This window comes from Lonchura striata, chromosome 25, assembly GCF_050655825.1.
Source record: "Lonchura striata isolate lonStrDom1 chromosome 25, ASM5065582v1, whole genome shotgun sequence".
NCBI lineage: Eukaryota > Metazoa > Chordata > Aves > Passeriformes > Estrildidae > Lonchura > Lonchura striata.
The window spans coordinates 976,607-999,847 of record NC_140727.1 but is presented as its reverse complement, the minus strand read 5'-3'; the positions used below and the strand labels follow the sequence as shown (position 1 = coordinate 999,847).

Sequence of the window (23,241 nt, the reverse complement as noted above, 5' to 3'; positions counted from 1 at the left end):
AACCGAGATGACTTCTTCCATCTGCAAAGGGACACAGATGCTATTAACACTAGGTTGGCTTCTCATCAGGCAGCTCCTTCCTTTGCTCTCAGGAATTACAGGGAGAGAAGAGGAAGCTGATGTGCAAACGCTGTGACTCAGGAGGAAGCCCAGAAGGTAAAAAGCATTCTCCCAGCCCTTGCATACAGTCCCAGCTCTGCTCTCCACCCTGGGCAGGGGACCTGGCACTGCCACAGGCTCCAGTAATTAACTAATCCCATTGGAATGGCCTGGAGCATTCCTGTCTGGGCTTATGAGGGCTCAGGAGCTGTTTTCGTGGTGCCCAGCTGTTTGGCTGATATTACCACACTGCTTGGAAGGTGTGATCTGGCCTGCAGACCTCACACCACTGCGCTGATAATTAACAGTAATGAATGAGTCCCTTGGTGCCAGGAGTATCAAGGCTGGGTAGATGAATTAGTAGCAGAGCTGCCTCAATTTTACCTCGGAAAAGGAGCAGCACATCTGAGATGGAAATAGCTACAGGACAGGTCCCCACCTCATTTTATCTCTGCAGCAAGTGCAGAAGAGGGTTTCCTGAATGTTTTTCTTCCTGGGTTCAAGAGCTGGGGACCAGATCTGGGTTGCCCAGCTGGAAGCCACATCTCCTCCTCATTCACCACCCACCCCATCCCCTAGGAAGCAAAAGCGTCTCTGTAGGGAGTGAGACTCCCAGCTCCTGACTGGGGAAATGCCAGCATTTAGAGTCATTTCGAAGCTGTAGCTCAGCACCAGAGCACTTGCCTGCCTGCAAAGTCAAAGCCTGATCCAAAGCCCCTGTTCCCTGCCTGCCCCTCCCTTGCCCTCAGGAGTTGCCTCCCACGTCCTGCTCACTCCCAGCAGGCAGATGCTGATTCAAACCTGTGCCCTGTGGAGCCTTTTTGCTTGGGATTTTCCTCTGCCTTGTGGAAGGCCAGTAGTTCCTCACTGTTTTTAAAAGTTCTATGTGTAAGGACCTGTTTAGCAAAACAACAGCTTTTTTTTTTTTCTTCCCCGCTTTTTTTCCTCTTTTCTTTGGAAGTGCTCCTCCCCTCCTGTCACTGCACATTCCAGCGCTGATGCAGGCACATTGCACTGGCCTGGGGAAAGGTGCCCAGATCTTCACACCAAGGGCATCCTCCTCTTCCTTCCTCTCACTCCTGGGACTGGGAAAGCAAAGGGCAGACACAGGCAGGTGGAGATCCACGCTATGGCCATGATTGCCTTTCTGTTCACAGAAACTTTAATCCGGAGCTATTAATTTAAACAGATTTCATGCTGCACATAAAGATTAACATATTTTGCCTTGCCTTCATGGGCAGTATCAGAACTACAGCTGCCTTTGTACAGCAGGGCTCTGCTGCTCTAAGCCATTAATCCTGGAAATGAAGCTCCAAGAGTTTAATCACCTATCAGAGAACCCCCTGGACTGCTGGAGTTATTTTTAGGATTTAGAGGTATTAGCTCAAAACTAAAAAAAACTGGTTTATTGATTCATCACAATTCAACTACTGTACATCCCCTTCTCTGCTGGCTCCAGGACACCGTGCTTAGCTAGGGGAGTTGTTTCTGTTGGCATCCTCCTAGCCCTCATATAAGGATGGTATTTGGGGTGTAAATCCCTCAGCCTGCCATCTTCAGAGTGAGCTGAAGCCAGCAGTGCCCCATTGCTAGGCTCAGAGTGGTGCTTATTGGGAAAGGATCCAGCTTCCCCTTATTTCAACCAATGCATTCACTTTGGGAAAGTTATTTGTGTGCCCTTTGCACCCCAGAAAGCTTTCATCCTTGTTTTTTTAGAGGTGAGGGATGAACTGGAGGGAGCAGCTCAGCTCTGATGTTTGAGCAGAGATGGGTGAGCATGGGGAGCCTCAATGCAGAGACAGAGGAAAAAGCATCAGCCATGCCACCAACCTCCTACACTCCTTTCTTGAGCCACAGCCCAAGAACATGGGAACCAAAAATCCTTTTTGGGACCAGGAAAGCCCCTCATCACCCCCGTAAAACAAGGCATCTGGGGGTTCCCCTTGGTTTTACAAAGTGCCAAGCAGCTCCTGGCATGGGGAGGTCCAGAGATGTGACCCAGTCTCAGCACAAGGGAACAGGGGTGTATCCCCTTCCCTGTGGTCTTCCCAAACTGCACAGATGCACCCTGAGGAGCACCAAGCAGCTTCCCAGGGATGAACAGGACAGCTCAGCGCTGCTGAGGGGAATCACTGCACCCAGCACAACCTTCATGGCACAGTTTCACTTCAGCAAGGGGTCTCTGTGTCAGGAATGCCTCCAACATCACTCCACTGTTGGCCCCCAGGGCAGAAAGAAAAGAGCTCTCACGGCTTGTGGAACAGAGGGTCTGAGGCACTGATAGCTGTATGTATAGATCATATATTTGTGTGTGTGACGCTGCACAGAGAGCTGCATCCTTACACACCCGCACAGGTAAATACTTCTAGATAGTGACCTCTTCAGATTAAAGTCCAAGGCACTTTTTACAGTGAACAGGTTAAAGCCATAGTTTAAAACATGCCTGTTTCTGGGTACAGCTTGGGTTTATGGCAATGCTGTGGGGATGGGCTGTTGTTATATGGGCTAGTCCCCACTCCTGTCCTCCAGCTGAGAGACCGGCCCTGAAGGAGGAAGGAAAGCCCAGGACTGGATCCTGAGCACAGAGACATGCAAGCAGCTCCCACTGGAAGGTGCATCGGCAGTGCTGAGACCCCAGCGGGGGAAGAACACTTTGGACGGAAGAAGAAGCAGAGCTGGGTGCACAGAGCACCAGGGCCCCCAGCCAAGAGCACCCACTGGGCAGGTGGTTCTGGAGCCCTGCCTGGTGCCTCATGGGGCTCTGAGGTGGCTCATCCCATAGGGAAATAACTAATGCCATGGAGAAGCTTTTTCTCTCTCCTGCAAAATCCCCTCTCTACAACCTTGAACCATTTGGATACCTTTTAAGAGGGAGCTTGGAGTTAGGTGAGAAGAAACTCAGAGCAGTACAGAGCCTGGCAGCAGAATCTTCCCAAACTGCTGAGCAATCACCGCCATCGCCCCCACCAAACATACCTGGTGGCCAAGGCACAGGGCTCTGAGCTGCCTGGGAGATGCTGGGCAGGAGAAGCCCAAGGGAGAGTGGTGCAGAGGACCAGGAATCCCCTGGCAGCCCCAGACCTATCTGGCAGCAGCAGAGGCTCAGCCCTGGCCTCTCAGAAGAACCAGCCCCTTTCCTCCATCAGAGCTGGTTTCTGCAGGGAGATTTCAGGTCTGGGGTCCAGCAAGGAGCATCCAGATCTCATGGCAGCTCACTGCTGCTAGGGTTCTACTGGGTTGGACTGGTCTGGAAGGGTGAGACCAGCACAGCTCTGAGAGTGGTAACAGTGACAGCATGGCAGTGACTGCAGCTTTGATCGGGAAGGGCCAGTGTAGGGACTTCTAGGCTTTCTCTGGACAAAAGCAGCAGGAATTGGTTCCATAGGTGCTGCTCATTTCCAGACACATCATGCTCTGTGAAGACTGGCCAGGACAAAGTGTGGCTGCCAAAGAGCAGTTTAAGACTTATGATCCAGTAAGGATCAGGTCCAGCAGCTCACGGGTTGGAGGTAAGGAAGTGATGCTCTCTGAGGCTCAAGGAGTCCATAGAATTACAGAATCATGGAATCACAGAATAGTTTGGGTTGGAAGGGAGTTAAAGCTCATCTCATTCCACCCCGTGCCATGGTCTGGGACACCTTCCACTAGACCAGGTTGCTCCAAGCCCCATCTAACCTGGCCTTGAACATTTCCAGAGATGGGGCAGACACAACTCTGGGCAGCCTGTTCCCAGCTGGAAGGCTGAGACAAAACAGTCCCTGCAACCTCATCTTATTTCTCTTTCATGCTCAGGGTTTTGTCCTCCTATGCCATCATATCCTGAGGTTGAGCAACAGCTGCAGCTCCCCAGGGCAGGGTGTGAAATGTGAACTGGACATGTCCCAGCCTCTTCTCCCAAGTAACAAGTGAAAGGACAAGAGAAAATGCCTGGAAGTTGTGCCAGAGGAGGTTTAGGTTGGATATTGGGAAAATTCTTGTGTGTAAGCGTGGTCAGGCTCTGGTACAGGCTGCCCAAGGCAGTAGTGGAGTCCCCATCCCTGGAGAAATTTAGAAGATTTGTGTATGTGGCACTTGGGCATGTGGGTTAGCAGTGGGCTTGGTGGTGGTGCTGGGTTAATAGTTAGACTTGATGTTCTTAGAGGACTTTTCCAACCTTAATGATTCCATAATTCTATGAAAATGTGCTCTGCACCACTGCTTTCTCAAGAGCCTCTGTCCTGGAGGAAAAGGGGAAGTTTGACTCTTGCAGAGCTTGTGCCCAGGGAGCAGAGTCCCTCCTTCTGCTGGAGGAGACAACCTGGGGGGAATGGCTTTCCAGAATCTGGAAAAAAAGGGGAGCCTGACCTTTCTCTAGGGAGATGCAAAGCTCTGGTGCCATTGGGCTACACACAGATCCAGACCTGCTAGAGGTCAGCTTCCAAGTACTGGAAATGAGTACAAGGGGGATAAAGGATAACAACTCGGGGTCTGGACCTCTCCCTGCCTCCCTGTCCCCCATCCTCACTGGCAGTAGTAGCTGTACTCAGAAACAGACATTTTTGGCAGCAGCCTGGTGTTGCTGCCTGCTAACAACCGTGTTGGGTACAAAACCATAATTGAAAGTTACCATAACCATCATAATATAGCAATATATTTCATAGTTAAAATAAACTATTATGCTTTCCCCTATCATTAAAAAAGAAGCGAGCAGTACAGAGGCAAGATGCAAACCCAGGTCAAAGCTCCTTAAGTCTGGACAGAAACATCCATGAGTTTGCAGAGAGATCGTGGAATTTTTCTGGTATTCCTAGGATAGTTCCTTGCAGGCAGAGCAGGAAGGAGAGGCATGGAGCAAAAAAAGCCCCCAAGACTGTGCCAAAAATGGGACTGACTGGGTTAGGTGGGTCCTGGAGGGGCATTGGGGATTGGCCCCATTGAACTGTGGGATCAGATACTTCCCAGCTTGCAGGAGGTCGGCATCTCTGGGATTTTCCTCTTGTGCTCTTCCTCCACCTTGGTTGCTGATCTTGGCTCTTCTCTCTGTTTGTCCCGATGTCCCTTAGGGTACTCGAAAGGATCATCTCAGGTGTGTGGACAGGACTGGCTGGGGAGCATTTACTGGAGCTGTTCACTGGGGCTGTGCCAACCAAGACTGCTGGTGACCAAGAGCTGCCATTAGGGAGCGGCTCTGGGTGGGCACGCCGGGCTGGGCTGCACTGGGGGCTCCTCACCATGCCTGCCCCACTGTGCCTCAGGTGCCTCTGGGGTCATGGCAGCAGGGCTGGAGTGGGGTTAGGCTTGGTCCTGGCCACGGTGGAGTCCGGTGCTGGCAGCAATGGATCAGGGCTACTGGTACCAGTGTTGAAGAACTGGCAGGGGGGTGGGTGAAGGGGTGGGATATGGGCTTTGGGGACTGGGATGGGCATTCAGGGGTGTGGAATGGTGGGGGTGAGATAGGGGTGTGGGGGTGTGTGGGATGCAGGGTGCAAGGTGCAGGGCAGGGGGTGCAGAACCTGGGCTGCCAGGTCTCAGGCAGAAGAGTTGTTGCAGTGCAGGTTGTGCTGAGATGAGGCCAGGGGAGGAAGGTTATGGGTGCGCAGGGATCCACTGCCCCAGCCCTGTTGATATCCCAGTGCAGCAGCAGCTGCTCTGCCCCAGAACAAGGGTCTCTTGCTCCAGTTGCAATCCCAACACTCTCATTGTGGTCCTTACCACCTCCAGACTTGGGGCCTGGAGCTGACAGCACCTGCTCTTGTCTCACTTGGTTGGATTTCCCAGACTTGGTCATGTGCCTAGCAGGGAGGTTCCTGGGTTCCTGCTGGCAATATTGAAGAATCAATGCTTCCTCTGGCTCTCTGATGCCCTCGGACACGTCTTCACACCTTGTCCCATGCACAGTACCATTCCATGGGCAGTTTGCTCCGGTCTGAGGCCCTGAAAGCATTTTTCTCCACCAGCTGCCTGCAGGCTAGGGAAAATGCTGCATTTCAGGCTCTTTCTCAGAATTTCTAACATATTCTCCGTTGCTATGCTGGGAACTCCTGACAGAGATCAGCAGGACCTTCTGCTGGGCAAGATGGACAGGGAGGCACCCACAGGCATACAGGAGCAGCAGGTGGGCTGAGAATAGATCATGGGGAGCTCCCAAGGCAGCAGTGAATCCCCAGCCATCCATGGGATATCAATGACACTGATTACAAGAGCTTGGAAGAGCAGCTCATTCCCAGAAGCCAGGTATCTCCCATTGCCAAGCACCAGCAGCAATGGGCACATGCCTACCTGAAGGCAACAGGGATGACTGTATTTGTCCCCTGCTACCAACACCTCTGCAGCACAGGGATCTCATTTTGCAGTACTAATTTTGCATCCTTCTTCCTCCTCCTTCTAGGGCCAGTGTGGGGGCAGTACTCCTCACTAACTACTGCTTATTTTCTAAGCAACTCCAGCTGCAGGGCACAAGGAGTGAAACCACCTCACACCACTGGCAGCAAAGAAATTCAGCATTGGGGGTGTAGGGGTGGTGGTGCAGGAGGGTGGTGTGTCTCTACCCCTACATGTGCACAAAATCCAGCATTATTTATGGAAGGGAAAAAGTTACAAAGGAGAGCGGTACAGGCTGAGTATACCTGGAGTAACACAGTGACTGATTACAATTACTGACACTGCTGGGTGAGGTGTAATTAATATTGCAGAGTAATTACATAGTTACTTCATCTGTTTAAAAATGTATAAATACTCTCTGCTGAGTTTTCATGGAAAGCAGCAAACACCAACCCCAAAGTCATAGCCTGGCATGGCTCCACGCAAGGATCCAGGAAAGCCAGAACATGACATTGGGAAGAATTGAAGAGGAAAAAGGGAGAAATGGTGAAAGCAAACCAGAAAGTGGCTGGTTCCAGAAGCAGCCAGGTGATGCCAAGGGTACCTCAGGAAGCTGAACACCAGCAAAAAAGTAAAATGGAGTCTGCACCTTGGCAGGCATGGGCAGCAGTGCCATTGCCAAGACGGTGCCAGAGAGTGCTGCTGCCCTCCACCAAACCCAGCAGAAGTGGCATGAAGGCGATGGGCCTTGTTTTAAACAGATGAAGCACCTGCCCCTGCTACCACATCACTTGCCAGTGAGCTCCTGCTTGATCCTGGTGGATTTGACATTGCCAGCTGGGCTCAAGCATGGATGTTCCCAGCACAAGTGGAGACAGTTGGAGCTGATGGGGTGTTCATCCAGCACTTCTGAGACTGCTGCACAGAGTCCACTGGCTTTGCAAAATGCTGGGAGGCTCCCAGCAGGCAGTGATGTGAGCACCTGGAGACTCCCTCAGTGCCCGAGCTGGCCTGCCAGCCCCATCACTGGCCACCAACACATTGGCTGGGGGCAGCTCTGCGTGGCCCTGCACGCTGTAGGCACTGCTTTCCTGGCTCTGGCATGTGTCTCCAGGCAGGATACGACACTAAGGACCAGAAAGAGAAGTGTCCATTGTTCTTCTCTGGGTAGAAAACACTCACAGCTCCAGAGAACTCCACAGGAAGGTTACAGTCAGACATGGTCACCCAGCTGTCAGTGTGAGGGGGCTGTCCTGTGGGTCCTGGCAAGGAGATGGAATGGAGCATAGGCAGCGTCAGCCAGAGCCTGCATAACGAACCTCCCCACACTGGCATCTGCCCGGCGAGGTTTGGCAATTGTAAGAGGGGCAGGGCACGAGGGGAGTGCCCCAGGGAGAAGAACTCTCCCTCCGGTGTCTCTGTTGCTTCAGTGCTTCTGACTTGGTGTTTTGTTTTGTTTTGTTTTCAAATGTGAAGACCTGAGATTGAGCGTGGGTTTTCCGTCTGCCACCGGACGCCATGGCACAGGCTGGCCCAAGGCATCACCTTCTGTCCCCTTCCTTCACCACGTGTAGAGGCACCTGAACAGGGATGCAATTCCCGATACCAAGGCGTTGGCAAAGCTCCGAGCGTTGCTCGGCACTGCTGGTCCCACTGTCTCCAGCTGAAGGGTCCTGCAGCGGTTCAAGGACCAGAAGAAAGTTCACAGAGACCTCATGATCTATGTGGAAATGCTTCCCCTGTCCGCGGTGGGGCTGAGGGGCTGTGTTTTAGCAGCTGCTTGAGCTTGTGTAAGGGGTGGGGAAGGAGGTGGAGCTGACCCCAATGGGGCTCTCAGACAGAGGAGTTTGGGGGGTGCCCACTGGCACACCAACCCCCCGGGCCTCCAGGACGGCGGTGAGCAGGCGCTGCTGCTGCTGGCGCAGCATGTCAGCCATCAGCAGGGGCAGGGAGTTGAAGCTAGCACTGAGCTGCTCCAGCTTGGATTCCAGGCCACTGATCTGCTTTTCCAGGTCCTCGCTGCGGTCATTTAGCTCTGTGATGAGGTCGTACATCACGTTCTGCATCTGGGGAGGGGACAGTGGCGGGTTAGTACCATGGCTGGAGGGGTTAGTGCCACTGCTGCTAGCAGAACTCACCCCTTTACCCTTTTCTGACCTGAGAGCTGCCCCATCTTAGCCCACCCCAGGTTCTCCAAGGGTTCTGCGACTGCAGTTTGGCTCATCCCTGGCCATCAAAGTGAGAAAACTCTGCTGGCCCTGTGCTGCTGAGCAGTGGTATCCCTTGCAAAAAGGGTTGCAGGGAACTCCTGGCTCATGAATGTGTATCTCCTGCTTTGCAAGGGCAGCCATCCCACAGCAGCTATTCCTTGCTGACATTTACTGAGTCGGAGCATTTTGCGGTCAGCCAAGTCTGCTTTAGTTATTCCGAGTGAAGAGAAACACTCAGTCTGGCCAAGCCACAGGGTTCCAGTGGGACTTGCCTTTGAGAGGTCGACAAGGGTGTTGGCTTGGTCACTCAGCTTCCTCTGCTCCATCTTCACGCTCCGTAACCTGGGGAGAAGGAAAGAGCACATGGCTGTACTCCCTCCCCTCTTTCAAACTGCAAAGAGACCTGCCTGCATCTTGGACAATGGAAAACTGCCCCCATACCCCTGCCAGGGACAGGATCCTGTTTTATCTGGAGCTCAGTCTGCCCCCAGCCCACTGCACAGCTTCTTACTGGTGGATGGCTTGTAGGAATTTCCTCTGGTGCTTTCTGACTTTAGCATGGTCGATCTTCTTCAGCAGCTTGGTGTGCTTGTAGATAAGCCACGTTTCACGCAGGACGTTGGCCGCTGCGTTCTTGATCTGAAAAGGAAGAGTGGCTGCAGGTCACCAGCCATATGGGATCTCACAGAGACACCGGTCTGTCTCTGCCACGAGCCAACGTTGCACATGACCTCCTTCAGCTGGAGCGAGGCGCTCGGCTTTGCACCCACACGGTCTCCTGGACTGTCCCGGGGGATATGGGGAAGTAAGAGATGGCAGAGCTGCTGGCCCCTGGTGCACCCACATCCCTGCACTCATGCTCCAGCATTTGGCTCTTTGCCAACACACAAAGTTGCACTGTAAGCCTCAAAAAAAAAAAAAAAATCCCAACTTTTTTCTTGATTCCTGCACCCATCTGCCAATCCTGGCAGGTCCCAGTTGTGCTGCCGGTGTTGGGACGTGGCTTCTGCAGACTCTCCGGCTAAACCGCAGCTCGGCTGCTCACTCCAGGAGGAATTGGCTGCCGTCTGCCTGTCATGGAGCCTGCAGAGCCATGTCAATGGCCAGTGCAGGGGCTGACCAGCTGTTTTGCTTTCCCAGCCTGGTAACACCAAGGTCCTGACTACTCCTGGGGTGTCAGGGCTTTGTCTGGAGCCCTGCTCTCCAGGGTGAAGTGGGTGCCCTGCTTGCATCCCACCACCGGTTGCCTTTCCAAGGGCTGCACTGATGCTAGTTTTGCCACCATCCCCTCTAAAACTTATTGTAGTGTGCAGAGCCCATTATATGACACACTACTGTTGGCTGGCTGATGCTTTGCCAGAGATGTGACACCAGCCCCTGGTATGACAGCGACCCCATGAACACCCCACTGCAGGCTCTGGGTCCCTCCTCAGGGGACCATTACAGAGTGGTTCTTATCTGTGGTGGGCACTGAATCACTGAAATCCAGTTATCTTCCTCATACCAAGAGGAGATCATGCTCTGGAAGAGAAGGGAGTATGCTCCCAAAATCACCTAAATCCCTGGAAGAGAGCTGCCCCTCTTTGTCTCAGCGTAACACTTGTGCCTGCGCAATATCCACAGCGCTTGGACAACTTCCTCAGCATTGGTACCTGCAGCACCCACATCAAAGGTGCCAACACCTTCCTCTCCTGTTGTAGCTTCACTCAGAGATGCTGGTACCTTCTTCCACTGTGGTACCCACAGGATCCAGAGGTACTGACACCTCCCTCCTGCCATGGTATCCCAAATCCCCAGCTCCTGGCACACAGCAATGCCCCCCTCCTGCTGTCCTCCATGGCACCTACCCGCTTTGTCAGTTGTGTGTCCATCATGAAGTTGTGGACATGCTTCTCAGCTTTAGTGAGCTCCAGCTTCCTGGCCACCACAGCCACCACCAGTGCTGTACATCCAGCACCCTGTACAGGGACATCAGTTGGGGAACCAGTTTGTCTCTGTTTCACAACACCAGCACTCCCACCCTCACCCTTGCAATCTACTAATTAACTAAAGCTACCTGTCCTCCCCATTATCCTAGCAAGAAGATCTTACAGAGCCTGGGTGTCCTTGAGTGGCTGATGATGGGCTCTGTAACTAATGGGAGAGGCCAGGGCTATTAACAAGGTCAGCAGTGGTCAGTGGTGAGCCTGTGCCACTGCAGGCTAGAGATCTGCCCCGTGCCAGTGCCCTGTGGGATGGGGAACCCTCCACTCCCAAGAGAGGTCTGGGCTGGGAGACCAGTGGGGAAGCACCAGGCAGCATGGGTGAGAGAAGGGGCCCCAAATCAGGACCCTTCAAATTGCCACATTCCCAACTGCACCAGCTGGGAACCCCCTTAATCCAGCAGTTAGGGCCACACATGTGTGGCAGCCACCATCTCCAGTGCACATCTGTGCCAAGGTGCTCTTTCCAAAGCCTCCCTGCTGTGCTCCTGAGCCGTGCCTGCTGCTGCTCATACCAGCTGGGTCGCTTCTCCCTGGTGCTCTGGCAAAGTGCTGTCAGCCTGGCAAGCTCTCCTTAGAGAGTCATTAATTAACCCTGAATCCTTCTCCAAAGCTCCTGCTGCACACTCTTGACTGCCACCACCTCTTCCTGGACGAGTGACTACCTCTGGTGCTGAGTGGGGAAGCCCAGCAAAGCCTCCAACCCCAGTGGGCGTGGGGCTCTCCATTCCCGGGGGTGGGGGTGCTGTACTGGGTGTGGGGGGACACTTTGACAGATGGTGTCTCACTTCAAGGTCACCACTGGCTGGGGAAGAGTTCTGGGAGTCTACAGCACTGGAATCCCCTCGGCTGAGCCAGCAGCTCCTCCTCTGCTGGCAGTTGCTGCATCACCCCCATCCACAAGGATTTTCTCCCTTGCTTGGCTCCCACCATAACACCAGCCTTGCTGCAGCTGACCTCATCCAAGACAGATCAAAGGCTTGCAGATAATACAGGATGAATACCTGTTGTGGAGCCTCTCCAGCTGGTGGTACTCATGGGGTGTCAGCTCGATCTGCCCTAGCTGGGAGGAGGGATGGCTCCATCCCAAGGCCCTTGAGCTGAGCTGGGCAGAGCCGGGTGCTGATGGCTGGGGTAGATCTGTGGAGGAGCTGTGACCATAGGGCCTCCAGCTGCTCCTTCAGCAGCCCTGGCTGGAAAGTCCCACAAGCCAGGAGATCTTGTGGTGGGCTTCTTGGGGCAGATACACTGGAGGCACTGGGGAATGGTGACCTCTTGGCCAGAAGGAAAGGAACCCATGGCAGATGAGCAATGGAAGCCAGATGGTGTGGACCAGGAAGGCCTAGGATGCTCAGGTGCCCTTCTGCTCCCTGACTACACCAAAGGCCCTCCACCATTACTCAATACGGGTCCAAATCCACCCCAAATTCATCAGCTGAGACAACTCTATCAACTTCCAGGCTATGAGACCTCAGAGCTGAAGTCATTAGGCCTTGTACATTGACAAAACAGCTGAGAAACAGGCCCTGGTAAATTCCAGTGGCCCTGCCTCTGCAATGGGGACAGGCAGAGCCCACAGAATGGAAACCAGCTTGGCATGACCCTTACCATGATGCCAGTGAGCAGGCAGACTCCCTTCCCACAGTAGGTGTGTGGGACCATGTCCCCATAGCCGATGGAGAGGAAGGTGATGGAGATGAGCCACATAGCACCCAGGAAGTTGCTGGTTACATCTTGCTGGTCATGGTACCTGCCAAGGAGACAGGGACATCAGTGTCACAGCAGGGGACAGGGATGGATGTGGCAGAAATGGGGGTACTTGGGCACAGTGGCTCCCCCACCTCAGGCTGTGCTGGGGTACAGGATTAACAACACAGTAGGATGTGCCATGGTAGCAGCGGTTGCACAATTTCCGGCACTGGAAAACCCACATGGACAAAATGAGAGCAAAAACTCAGTGGAAAGGGCTTCTGCTTTCAGTCAGACTTGTCACCACATCCCAGTCCTGTTGTGTGTCCCGGTATCATACGGTGCTGCAGCGAGAATTGGCTGATGGGAGAACAAGCTGTGGCTCTGCAAAGGCCCTGACCAGAGCAGCTCATCGTTGGCATCCTCCCCTGCATCCCACTGCTGCTGCAGCCTGGGCTGTGGCACTCCAGAAGGCAGAGCTGCCAGCAGCCCCAGCAGAACTGCTGGGGATGGATCCTGTCGAGCCTCTGGCACGCGCTTGGCTTTCAGGAACAGAGGAACAGCTCACACACTCAAGACACAGCACATGTGGAATGGCTGCAGCTTTGGGAATGCTGCAAATTTTCCAGGTCCCTGCTGGGGATGTGAGGTCAACGACCACTCTTGGCTGTCCAGGATATTGGCTGTGGCTCTTCCAGCAAACACGCAGCCAGGGGCCCCAGCTGCCTCAGCTCCCCAGCGCTGGGCAAGCACAGCCATGCCATGCAGGTACGATCCCCCAGGGATGTAGTGCTGACCCCTGGCAGCAGGGCCTGGCCCAGTCTGCAGCGGGACTCAGCCCTAAGTTGGCAGGGGCAGGCAGTGCCTTTACCCCACTATGAACAGGATGGTTGTTCTCCTGCCTCCCTGGCAGGCTTCTCCCAGCCTCTTCACAGAAGCCGGAGAGGGAAAACAGATGGAGCTTTTGGCAATCCCAACTCCCAAGATCATCACTTGCAGAGCAGTTGGGTTTTCTCCTCTTCTGAAATGTTTTTACCTCAGCTGGAGACTCAAATGAGGTCCTAGTGCAGGAGAAAGCACCCTCAGCCATGGTGAGGCTCACTCTGGGCAGGGTTGGGCAGGGGAGCTAGAGCCCATAACCACAGTGGAACTCCCCAAAATTCCAGCACCAGCAGTGGGGCACACACAATTATCTTGTCCAATGTCTTTTCCTGGGGAGAGCTGAGCCCACCTCATCCCACAGGGTGGAATGTCCTGAGGGGACAACCCCAAGAGCATCATGCTGGACAAAGGGGTTTCAGGCTGATTGGACAGCGGGACATTTTCTCTTCTGAGTAGTACTTTGAGCAAGGATTGATAAACCAGAGGGTTTGGCACATTCCACGCCTGGTGTGGGCAGAAAAAAGGGCCACCTGCTCACACCGAGGGCTGCTGCAATCGGTCAGAGAGCAGCACCGCTTTCTGTCGTCCCCTTGTCCGCCTGCTCCCGCTAGGACCACAGCCACCCCCAGCGCTGCGGCAGCCGTGAGCATCGCCCCACTGCCCTGCCAGGCAGCACCACCGGCTGAGCCGAGCCCACCGCGCTGGGCGGCCCCGGCCGGGTCTCCGGGCCGGCTCACGACGGGCCCACGTTGCGGGCGCACGTGCGGCCGTCGGGCCGGGCCGGCAGCGCGCAGCACCGCGGGCGGCGGAGCGCGGTGGCCGGCGAGCGGGCGAGGTTGCTAAGCGACTCGCTGCCTTCGGAGAGGTGCGCACGGGAGGATGCTGCTGCCCCCACAGACACTGAGACCACAGCTCGGTGCCGAGGAGACGTGGCACCCCAGCCCGAGCACCATGTCTTGGAGAGGCACCACCACCTCGAAACTGCCTGGGCCCAGTGGTTGGGAATGGTCCTGCAAACCACAGCAAACTGTTTTCGGGTGCCCGTGAACAGTGTGGACAGGGGGACACATCCTGGGTAGCCCTTGTGGGAGCTGTGTGACCCCCAGGGCTGGTGCATCCACAAGGGATATTGCATCCCTCACACATAGAGCATGTCCCAGGGGTTCTGCATTCCCCCAGTCCTGCATCCCCCAGGACTGACGCATCTTCAGCCCACCTGGGTTGTCTTCTGCCTCTCTGTACATAGAGGGAGGTGATGGCAACTGCAGTGCCAATGATCTGCAGTACTTCATCTGCATAATTTCTGGGGTTTTTTGTTCCTAATAGTTCTTTGCATCTTCCAGGCTAAGCCTCGCCAGGTGTTGGATTACCCTCCTGTGTGTGTCCTGGGTGCCTATCCGCCTGCTCCCTGTTTAGGAGGCATAAACCACAATTTCTCAAACACAATTAGGCAGTGCCTGAACATCCAGCTCATAAGGAGAGCATCATTAAGGGAGGCAGGAAGGCAAATGCAGCCAGTAAAAGCTCATAAGATCTCAGTGTGCCGTCCCATGCCACTGCCACAGAGCTTACAGCTGCACTAATACTCCTTTGCAGCGTGACCAGAGCAACGGGTCCCCACCCTGAGGAAGAGGGGGAATGGCCTTCCTCTCACTTTGAAAGCAATCTAGAAGCAATCTGGGTGTCCCAGGTAACTCTGGGGTGCCAGTTGGTATGATCCCTCGCACCTTAATTCCGAAGATGACTCAAAGCTGCCACAACAGGACAGCTTGTAGAGGACCTGCCCTCCCTTCCCCAGGTACTGCTGGCAGCCTGCACTCTGCCTGTGGATAAAACCTTCTGGCACAGCACTGGGATGCCACCACCACAGCCCCCTGGTTCCCTCAGCAGACAAAGAGTGGTGGCAGGTCCCTGAGAGATGGAGGTGCAGTGATACCCACCAGGCTGGTCGCCACAGCAACCCTGGTGCTGAGCACGCTGATGCTGGCATGATGCCATCAAGCTGTGGGTATGTCACCACAGTGTTGTCATGGCAGTCAGTTGCAGTGATGCTAGAGCCTGAGCCAGGCCCTGTCACTTACCATCAGCACCTCTGGCCCCTCCCCAGACACAGCCCCCAGCTCCCACCATTCTCCTTGTCCCCCACCCATACTCCTGGGGCTTCTGGCACCACACATGTCCTCTTGCAGAGGGACCCTGCCTGGCTTAGGCGCTGTGCTGTGAGGGCAGGGCTGGCCCTGCTCTGCCTCCTGCCTGTGCAGACAATTTATCATCTGGTAAGAGCAGGGCTCAGTGGAGGGAACCTGCAGCCACTAAGGCCCCAGAGCCCTGCACCCCTCCTCCAGGGTGTTGGGACATTGCATCTCCACTGAGAATTCCAAACTGCCATGAATCCCAAACCACAAACTGCTGAGCTTCCAGAGCCACTGCACATCATCATGCATTCCTGAACTGCTGAACATCCTGAACCATGGAGCGTTCCAAACCTCCACACATCCCAAACTGCTGCTCGTCCTGCTTGCGTCCTGAACCACTGAGCATGCCAAACCTCCATGCATCCTGAACCTATGTGTGTCCTTAACAGCTGAGCATCCAAAACCACCAGGCGTTCCCAAGTGTTGAGCATCCTGGACTGCCGCGAACCCAAACCACCGCTCATTCCAAACACTGAGAATCCCAAAGCACCACGCATCCCCAACCCTCTCACCTCTCACACACACGGACTGTCCATGCAGCGATGATCCAGAGGGAAATGCTGAAGACCAGCAGCACGGTCCCAGGGCAGATAGTCATGAGTGTCTTCATGACGAAGCGGGTGTTGAAGTTAATCTTGTTGAGTGCCCCAATGCTGCGTGAGGAGGCGTCAGTGAAGAGCTTGCTGTGCAGCAGCATCACCCGAGCAATCAGGTAGAGGCGCAGGAACATGGGGATAGACAGGATGATGTCCACATCAGCCTCTGCCCGAGATGGTGTGTAGGAGAAAGCCAGGCGAGCTGTCCAGAAAAATTTGTACTCCCCAGGGATGGGGTGTATGGCACAAACCAGCATCTCCAGGCTGATGTAAAGGATGCGCTCATACGTCATCGCTATCCGCCAGTCGTCAGCTCCGTTGTCGATCACAAAGAGCTGCCAGGATGCAAAACCATGCAGTTACCAGTGGCCCCACACAAGCTGCCCACTGGCATCCCTCCCTCCACAGGCAGTGGGGGTCAGAGCTAAGAGGAGCTGGGTGTGGCTCAGCTAGAAGCACTGGGGATGGAGGGAGAAGAAAAACATGGGAATGTCACCACCAACTGCTCTGCTAGTGTGTGTCAGGATGGCCGTGTTGCAGGGGACACCAAAAGCTTTGAGGTGCCTAGGCTTGAGCACACACCCAGGCATAGCATGGGGACAGCTCACTCAAAATCTGGCTGGCAGGAGCCTACCTCCCAGAATGTCCCCCTCATCCAGGCCACAGAAATGGGCAAGCCGTGGTGCCACAGAGCACCAGCATGAGTCACCCCAGTCCCTCTGCTCATGGTGTTGCACTGCTTTCACTGACAGTCATCACACCCTGAGTGCCAGGGCAGTATCTGGGCAGCGAACACCACAGTCAGAGCATCCAGCTGCTGGCGGAGATGGGATTCAGTTGTCATGGCAACTGATGGTTCATCCTGGGTACAGCAGCTCCTCTCCCATCATCAGTGATGGAGTTGGGGGTCTCTGCAGGAGCTGGAGAGATGGCAGCTCAGTTGGTCTCTCTGGGATGCCACCAGAGCCCTGGGAGTCACCCACCCTGTCCTGCCTCAGCAGGGCTGTCATGGGCTTCACCCTGGTGTGACAGGGACACCAGTATCACCCACAGCAGAAGGGACATGTTCAGGGCCTCTCTGCAAGCAGCACTTGGCAAAGAAACCACCGGGAAGGGATCCAAGGGGGATGTGGCAGCTGGTGCTACCGTCCGTGCTCAATCCTGCAAGTGTGAAGCGATGCTGGCTTGCTCACAGACCCAGCGCTGCACACAGCCTGGGCAGCGGAGGAGAGGTGGGTAGGGAGCATGGCCCCAGCTGGTCCTGAGCCCAGGAACAATCCTCCTGCCCTGCCAGAGGCCCCAGCACACCTGTGCCAGCCGCCTTGCTAGCACGGCATGGCATGGCATTTGGGGCTCTCCCTGGGGATGGCAGGAGCCACTGGCACTGACTCACGGAGTGGCTGTCCCAGCCACCTCCCTTTCTGTAAGGAAAACTCTGCTCCTTTTAGATGCTTTGTTTGAGAAGTTGTTTACAAAAATGCTCCAAGCTGTCAAGGGAGATCCTCAGGCATTTAGCAAGCTGACAGCCTATTCCTTCCTGGAAAAGGGTGCTAAAATAAACAAATTAGCAAGCGGAAAAAGGCAGGAGCCTTTTGACTGTATGATGGGGAGTTGCCATAGGCCAGGGAAGGGAAGGAGCAAGATTTGGGCAGGATTCCCCTGAGCCAGCCCCTCTCAGTTCTGTACCTGTAAAGCATCAATGTGGGTTTCCATGGAAACCAAGTGTGTTTCAGTGGTACCCAAGGGGGCATTTCCCAACACATCCAGCGTCACTGGCTCCAGCAGGGGAAGGAACAAGAGTGTTGGCCACCACATCTCCGGAAAAACAAAGCCCAAGAAAAGCTACCAAGACACCTCATGAGGACTAAAGTTTCACCAATAGCCTAAACAGCTCCAGGCACTCCAAGCACAGGGACGAGGGGTCTCTGCCTCTCCACAACACCTTGGCAGGAGTTGGCAGCACTGCCAGCACTGCTCTCCTTCACGTGTTGTGGTGATAACGTGGTGCTGGCAGAGGATGGCATGTTCTGTCCTAGGCACCAGAGGCATCATTGGGGTGCCGGGTGATGCTTCAGCCCCAGAGAAACTGAGGCACAGGAAGACCTTTAAAGGACTCATTAACACAAGTAGTAGGATGATAGAATCACAGACTGGTTTGGGTTGAACAGGACCTTAAAGCTCATCTCATTCCACCCACTGTCATGGGCAGGGACACCTTCCACTATCCCAGGTTGCTCCAAACTCCATTCAACCTGGCCTTGAATACTTTCAGTGATGAGGCAGCCACAGCTTCTCTGGGCAAGAGAGGAACAGGGAATCCTGAGGGAAGAGGCTGAAGTCACTGTTTCCCAGAGGCTGGGAGGTCTGACAAGTGCCACGGCCAGATGAGCACAGTCCCCCACCTTGGCCAGGAGGTACAAGAAGTTGAGGACTTACAGCTCTGGCAGCCTCATTCAATTTTTATTGGATTATCAGCAATTTCTTTATAACACTTTATAACACACAGGGCAATGAACAACCAGCACGACTTTGAGTTGTGGAATTAGATGTCAAACACATCTAATTCCCTGTCTTGACAGTGTAACTGGCCTGGCAGAGCAGCTGGGATCATGGTGAGGTTCAGTCCCCACATGTAGAGGGACAGCAGTGGGACTTTGGCTCTGGTCAAGGCAGGAGAGGTAGGATGACCTGTGTGCTGCCTGGGTGGATGTTGTGTTTGCACAACCCACTGCCAGGAAAAACAAGCAGAGGAAACAGCGAGCACCAAGGGCACAGCTCACCCTGCTGACCCCAGCCACCGTCATCCTGGGGTAAATATTATTCCAGCAAGAAGCAGAGCTCTCAAATATTTGTACTGAGTAGCTCACCCCCAGGCTTGATCCCCATGAGGACAGCCTGGGCTGGAGTGGGGACTGAGGCAGGCATGGAGTGGGATGCTGCTGCCAGCCCCTACATGGTAAAGCACCTCTGTCCCCCAGCCCCAGGAGGGACAAGGTGGGATTATGGTGCACTCAGGGCCAGGGGCTTTGATACCCCTTCCCAGGATGCTCCTTCTCCTGACTGGTGATTCATTCCTCCCAGGCCCTAAACAGGCTGGCGTTGTGCCGAAGCTACGCTGCACAGGGAAGCAAAGCCTTCCTGGAACAAACTGGGAGTCCTTTAACTTCCCAGGGAGGAAGAGAGTGTGGAGCCCTGATTAGGAAAGGATTTCATGGCTTTCCTTGGCACTTGGACTGCCTTAAGCCCTTCCTGCCTGTAGTCTCCCCAAGCCACCAGCATATCTGCCCGGCACCTGGGGCTCAGACAGACCAAGAACTGCTCCCCAAGAACTCTCGCTGCCCCTCAAGACCCTGACAAAGAGGAAGGAGGCTCCAGGATGGGGCAGGATGTTGGCTCAGGTGCTGTGTCCCACTCAGGTGGTTGGCAAACCCCACAGCCCACCCCAGCAGCCCCTCGCTAGGCACTGATGGTGCCAGGACCTACCTGCACCTCCCGTGTGTGATAGGCGATGATGAGGCCCAGCAGGATGATGGTGGAGAGGCTTATAAGGCATTTCAGGGCCAGGGAGAACATGGAGTCCTGCAGGGTGAAAGCAGGGAAGGCATTAAGGGGCACACAGCTGTGGGAGTCTGCTGGCACTGGACTCCACACCCCAAAGAAAATACTGACCCTCAACCCCTGCTATCCCCATCCTCAATGGCACTTTTGCTGCTTCAGCTTCCCCCCTAAGCAGCTTGACACAGTAGTAAGGGCAGCATCAGAACCATCAGCATCACTGGCACCACTGCTACCACCAGCAAAAAGAATTTAAAACTCTTTTAATTCTGTTCTGCTGAGTGCAGTTCCCAACCTCCCCTATGAGATGTGCAATGCCAGTGGCCTGGCCCCATCTAGCCTGAGCCCAGGATTATGGTATCCACACAGAAGATCTCACTAGACCCTCCAGCTAATTAGTCTTATGTAAATTAAACCAACCCCTAATTCACTGATGGCTGAATTGGTGGGTCCCTGCTGGGAAAAGCAGGATCCACTGTTCCCTTTGGATGCTGGTAAACTCATGTGTGTGCCAGCCACAGCCCAGCCCCACTGATGCTTGGCCATTGGCAGCCCTTCACAGGATGCTGTTCCCAAACCAAGCCACCTTACCACCCGTCCCACAGCTCCATGCCATGCCCAGCGTGGTGAGGCCTGGCACAGTCCTGGCATGCTAGGACCCAGCATACTCATGGCATCTTATCCTTGGCTTCTCCGTGTGCTGGGCTGGCTTTGGCCTTGCTTGGCTCCCTCTTCCCCGTGCTCCTCATCCCCACAGGCTGTTTGCACGAAGAGAAGGGACTATTTGCTGTGGAGGCGGCACCGCATTGTTAACGACTTGGCTCTGGCTGTGCAATTGTGTGGATATAATGGCTGGTGCTAAGAAAAGTGCTGTGACTAAACACTACTATTAACAGGCAAACTCCGGGCAGCATTGTGCCAAGGTGGCTCTGGCCAGGCCCTTCTCAGAGGCACAAACCCTGCACGGGGCACCCACTGGTCCACCTGGCAAGTGTCACACAGTGTGTACCAATGCCTCCTGCCTGAAGAGACCTGTCAGGACGAGCTGTTCCTGGATCCCATGCTCGCAGCAAGCAACATGGGGTCTGGGCCAAAGTGGGGAAGGATCTTGGCACCCCTGGCACATGTCCTGCTCCCCCACATGCATGGCAAAATGCTTCAGTCTGCTGGTGCTGCACAGGTGGTGGGAGGCAGCAGTATTGTCCTGTGGGCAGGAGAGGCCCTGTCCTGCCCACAGTCAATTGACAGGCAGGGAGCAGGCAAGGCAAACCCTGGCCAGCGTGTCCTTGCCTCCCAGCTCAGCCTTGGCACCGTCTGGCTGGCAGCATGGGGTGGCATGGCTGGGGCCACGGGGCAGGGCTGGAGCTGCGCTGACGTCCCCATCTGCACAGTGGCAGCCAGCCCTGATCGCAGGCACTCCCACACTCGGGCATGTCCCTGCCGGTGAGTTCTGGTTTCTCACCGGGGGCTGCTGGGGGGGGTGGGGGGGATTTATGCACAGCTGCTGTAAATCTGGCCAAGGGCCTACAGAGGCCGGAGCCAGGGACTCTCCCGCACCCTGTGGCTGTCAGCACAATTGTTTGTGTCACAGAGGGGCAGGGGCGCAGCAGCGTGTCACAGCTGCTGCATGGCAGCAGCGCTGACTCACGGGGTCTTCCCCAGCTGACACAGCAGCTCAGCGTGGTGGGGCCAGCGAGCGCGGCAGCATTCTGCTGGCAGCTTGGTAAGGGTGGACAGTCCCCCTGGCGCCAAGCATGCAGGCACACGGAGCCTGCGAGGGTGGCTGCAACTCAACAGGTAGCAGATGCAGGTGGGGGATGGTGGTTTGGCTTTGCTCCTGGCAAAGGGGAGTGGGAACCACCAGAAAAAGCTCTGGCATTAAAGCATCTTTCTTGGCAAGGATGCCAGCTTGGCTCCAAGGCATGCCTCTGCCTCAGACAGAGCAGTGGAACTGCCGCCCGCAGCCCCACATGCCCACTGACCCTGGCAGCCGTGGAAAGATGGGGCTCAGGAACCCCCCAGCCAGACACCTCGGTGGGGAGGCAGCAGGATCCCCCAAACCACGGGACCTCCAGCGACATGCGTCCCCTCCTCCACCGCCTCTGCTCACACTGGCCTCCCCACTGCCCATGCCGGGTAATGGCAGAAATGGTGAGCAGCCCCTTCCCACCCTGCTCCTTCCCCTCCACGGGCAGCACCACGGCACGGGGACCCCGCTGGCTGCACCCCAGCCCCCCCAGCAGCGCCGGCCCGCTGACGCCCATGGGTGCTGGTGGGGGTGCCGATGCCTTCCCCTCTCTGGATAAGTATAAATAACATGACAGATGTCTATACAAAGAGTTATTCATATCGCTGCCAACCAGTGCAGCCCTGGAGCAGGAGCTGGAAGGGACGTGGGGGGGAGAATTATAAATAAAAGACACTGTCCTGCAAAAAAAAAAAAAAAAGAAAAAAAAAAAAAAAAAGGCAGGAAGGGGTGTGGAGGAGGAGGCGGAGGAGGGAGGGGGTGCTTCGCTGCACGGCCGGGGGCACAGTGCTTTTGAGGAGTGCACTGCCATGCCAGCAACAGGCACCACAAACCTCAGTGGGTCGGTGTCTGCTGCTGCAGGTGCCCGGGGCAGGACTCGACAGAGCAGCCACCAGCACAAAGCCCCCGCACCTCCCGCCGGGTGATCACCCTGTCCAACACCTGTGGCTGCAGCATCCACTAAAGCTCTGGGAACATCCTGTCAGTCACCAGCCAGCCTGTCTGACCCTGTTCCTCTCCAGATGGGCCAGACAGCTCCATATTTATCCCATGGGATAGATGGGGCAAATGGCTCCGTGTTCGCCCCACCAGCCCCGCACACACCCCCCTGGCCCCGCCGGTACCTTGGAGTAGAGCCCCCAGGAGAGCTCAGTCTCAATGACCATGACGACAATGCCAAACATGCCGAAGATGAGCGCGTAGTCACTGAGGCGCTTCCTCTTCTCGAACAGTGCCCGGCGGTGCCCGAGCCGATAGCCAATGTTCTGTGCCTTGCGCTTGGGCCCCTTGGCAAAAGTGGTGGGGGCTGGGCGGGCGGGCGTGCGGGTGGGACGGTGGGTGGTGGGCGCATGGTTGTCCTCGCGTGAGACAACAATTTCAGGGGGTTCACCGGCACCAAAGAGCTGCAGGGGTTGTGCCTCCGGCTCGGCCTCGATGAGGTTCCGTCGGGATGCGCTGAGTCGGCTGAGGGGCTTCATCACCCCCCCGCTGTACTTGCAGGAGCTCATGGCAATCTCGGTGAAGGGGTTGCTGTCCCGCCGGTGAACCAAAGGGCTGGGCTGCCGGTGTTTGCTGCTAGCCACCCCAGAGCCCGCTGGGTGGTCGCCGCCGAGGTTGAGCTGGCTGCCGTGGCGGGAGGAAGGGTGGAGGGCGGCGGGGGCGGCGGGAGGAGGAGGAGGGGCCCGTAACGACCCGGGCGAGGAGTGCAACAGGCTGTGCTGGAGCGGCGGCAGCGCGGAGGGCGGCGGCGGTGACCGTTCATCCCCCGGTAACGGGCAGGGACACCGACCATCCTCCTCCAAGTCCCCCACGCCCGAATCGTGGAGATGCCCCGATGTCTCCATGACGGCGGTACCGGCGCCGCTTTACAGGGCACCGGTTCCGCTTTACTTGCCACCGGCCCCGTTCGCTGGATCATGAATGGGCTCCGTGCTCTCGCCGCTACCGCCGCCGCCACCGCCCCCGCCGCTGCCGCTGGCCCGGCCC

At 55.7% G+C, this 23,241-nt stretch overlaps 1 protein-coding gene across 1 annotated transcript; it reads right to left on the bottom strand.

Moving 5' to 3' along the window:
- Window positions 1–4,713: 4,713 nt before the first annotated feature.
- KCNN3 (potassium calcium-activated channel subfamily N member 3) lies at window positions 4,714–23,236 on the bottom strand. The gene is made up of 8 exons (XM_021532235.4): window positions 22,380–23,236; window positions 19,437–19,532; window positions 15,870–16,288; window positions 12,200–12,341; window positions 10,457–10,567; window positions 9,121–9,248; window positions 8,882–8,951; window positions 4,714–8,465 (listed from the first exon to the last, which is right to left on the bottom strand). Exons 1-8 carry the CDS (start codon window positions 23,097–23,099, stop codon window positions 8,169–8,171), a joined length of 1,983 nt encoding a protein of 660 aa, XP_021387910.1. The 5' UTR covers window positions 23,100–23,236; the 3' UTR covers window positions 4,714–8,168.
- Between the last annotated feature and the right edge of the window lie 5 nt (window positions 23,237–23,241).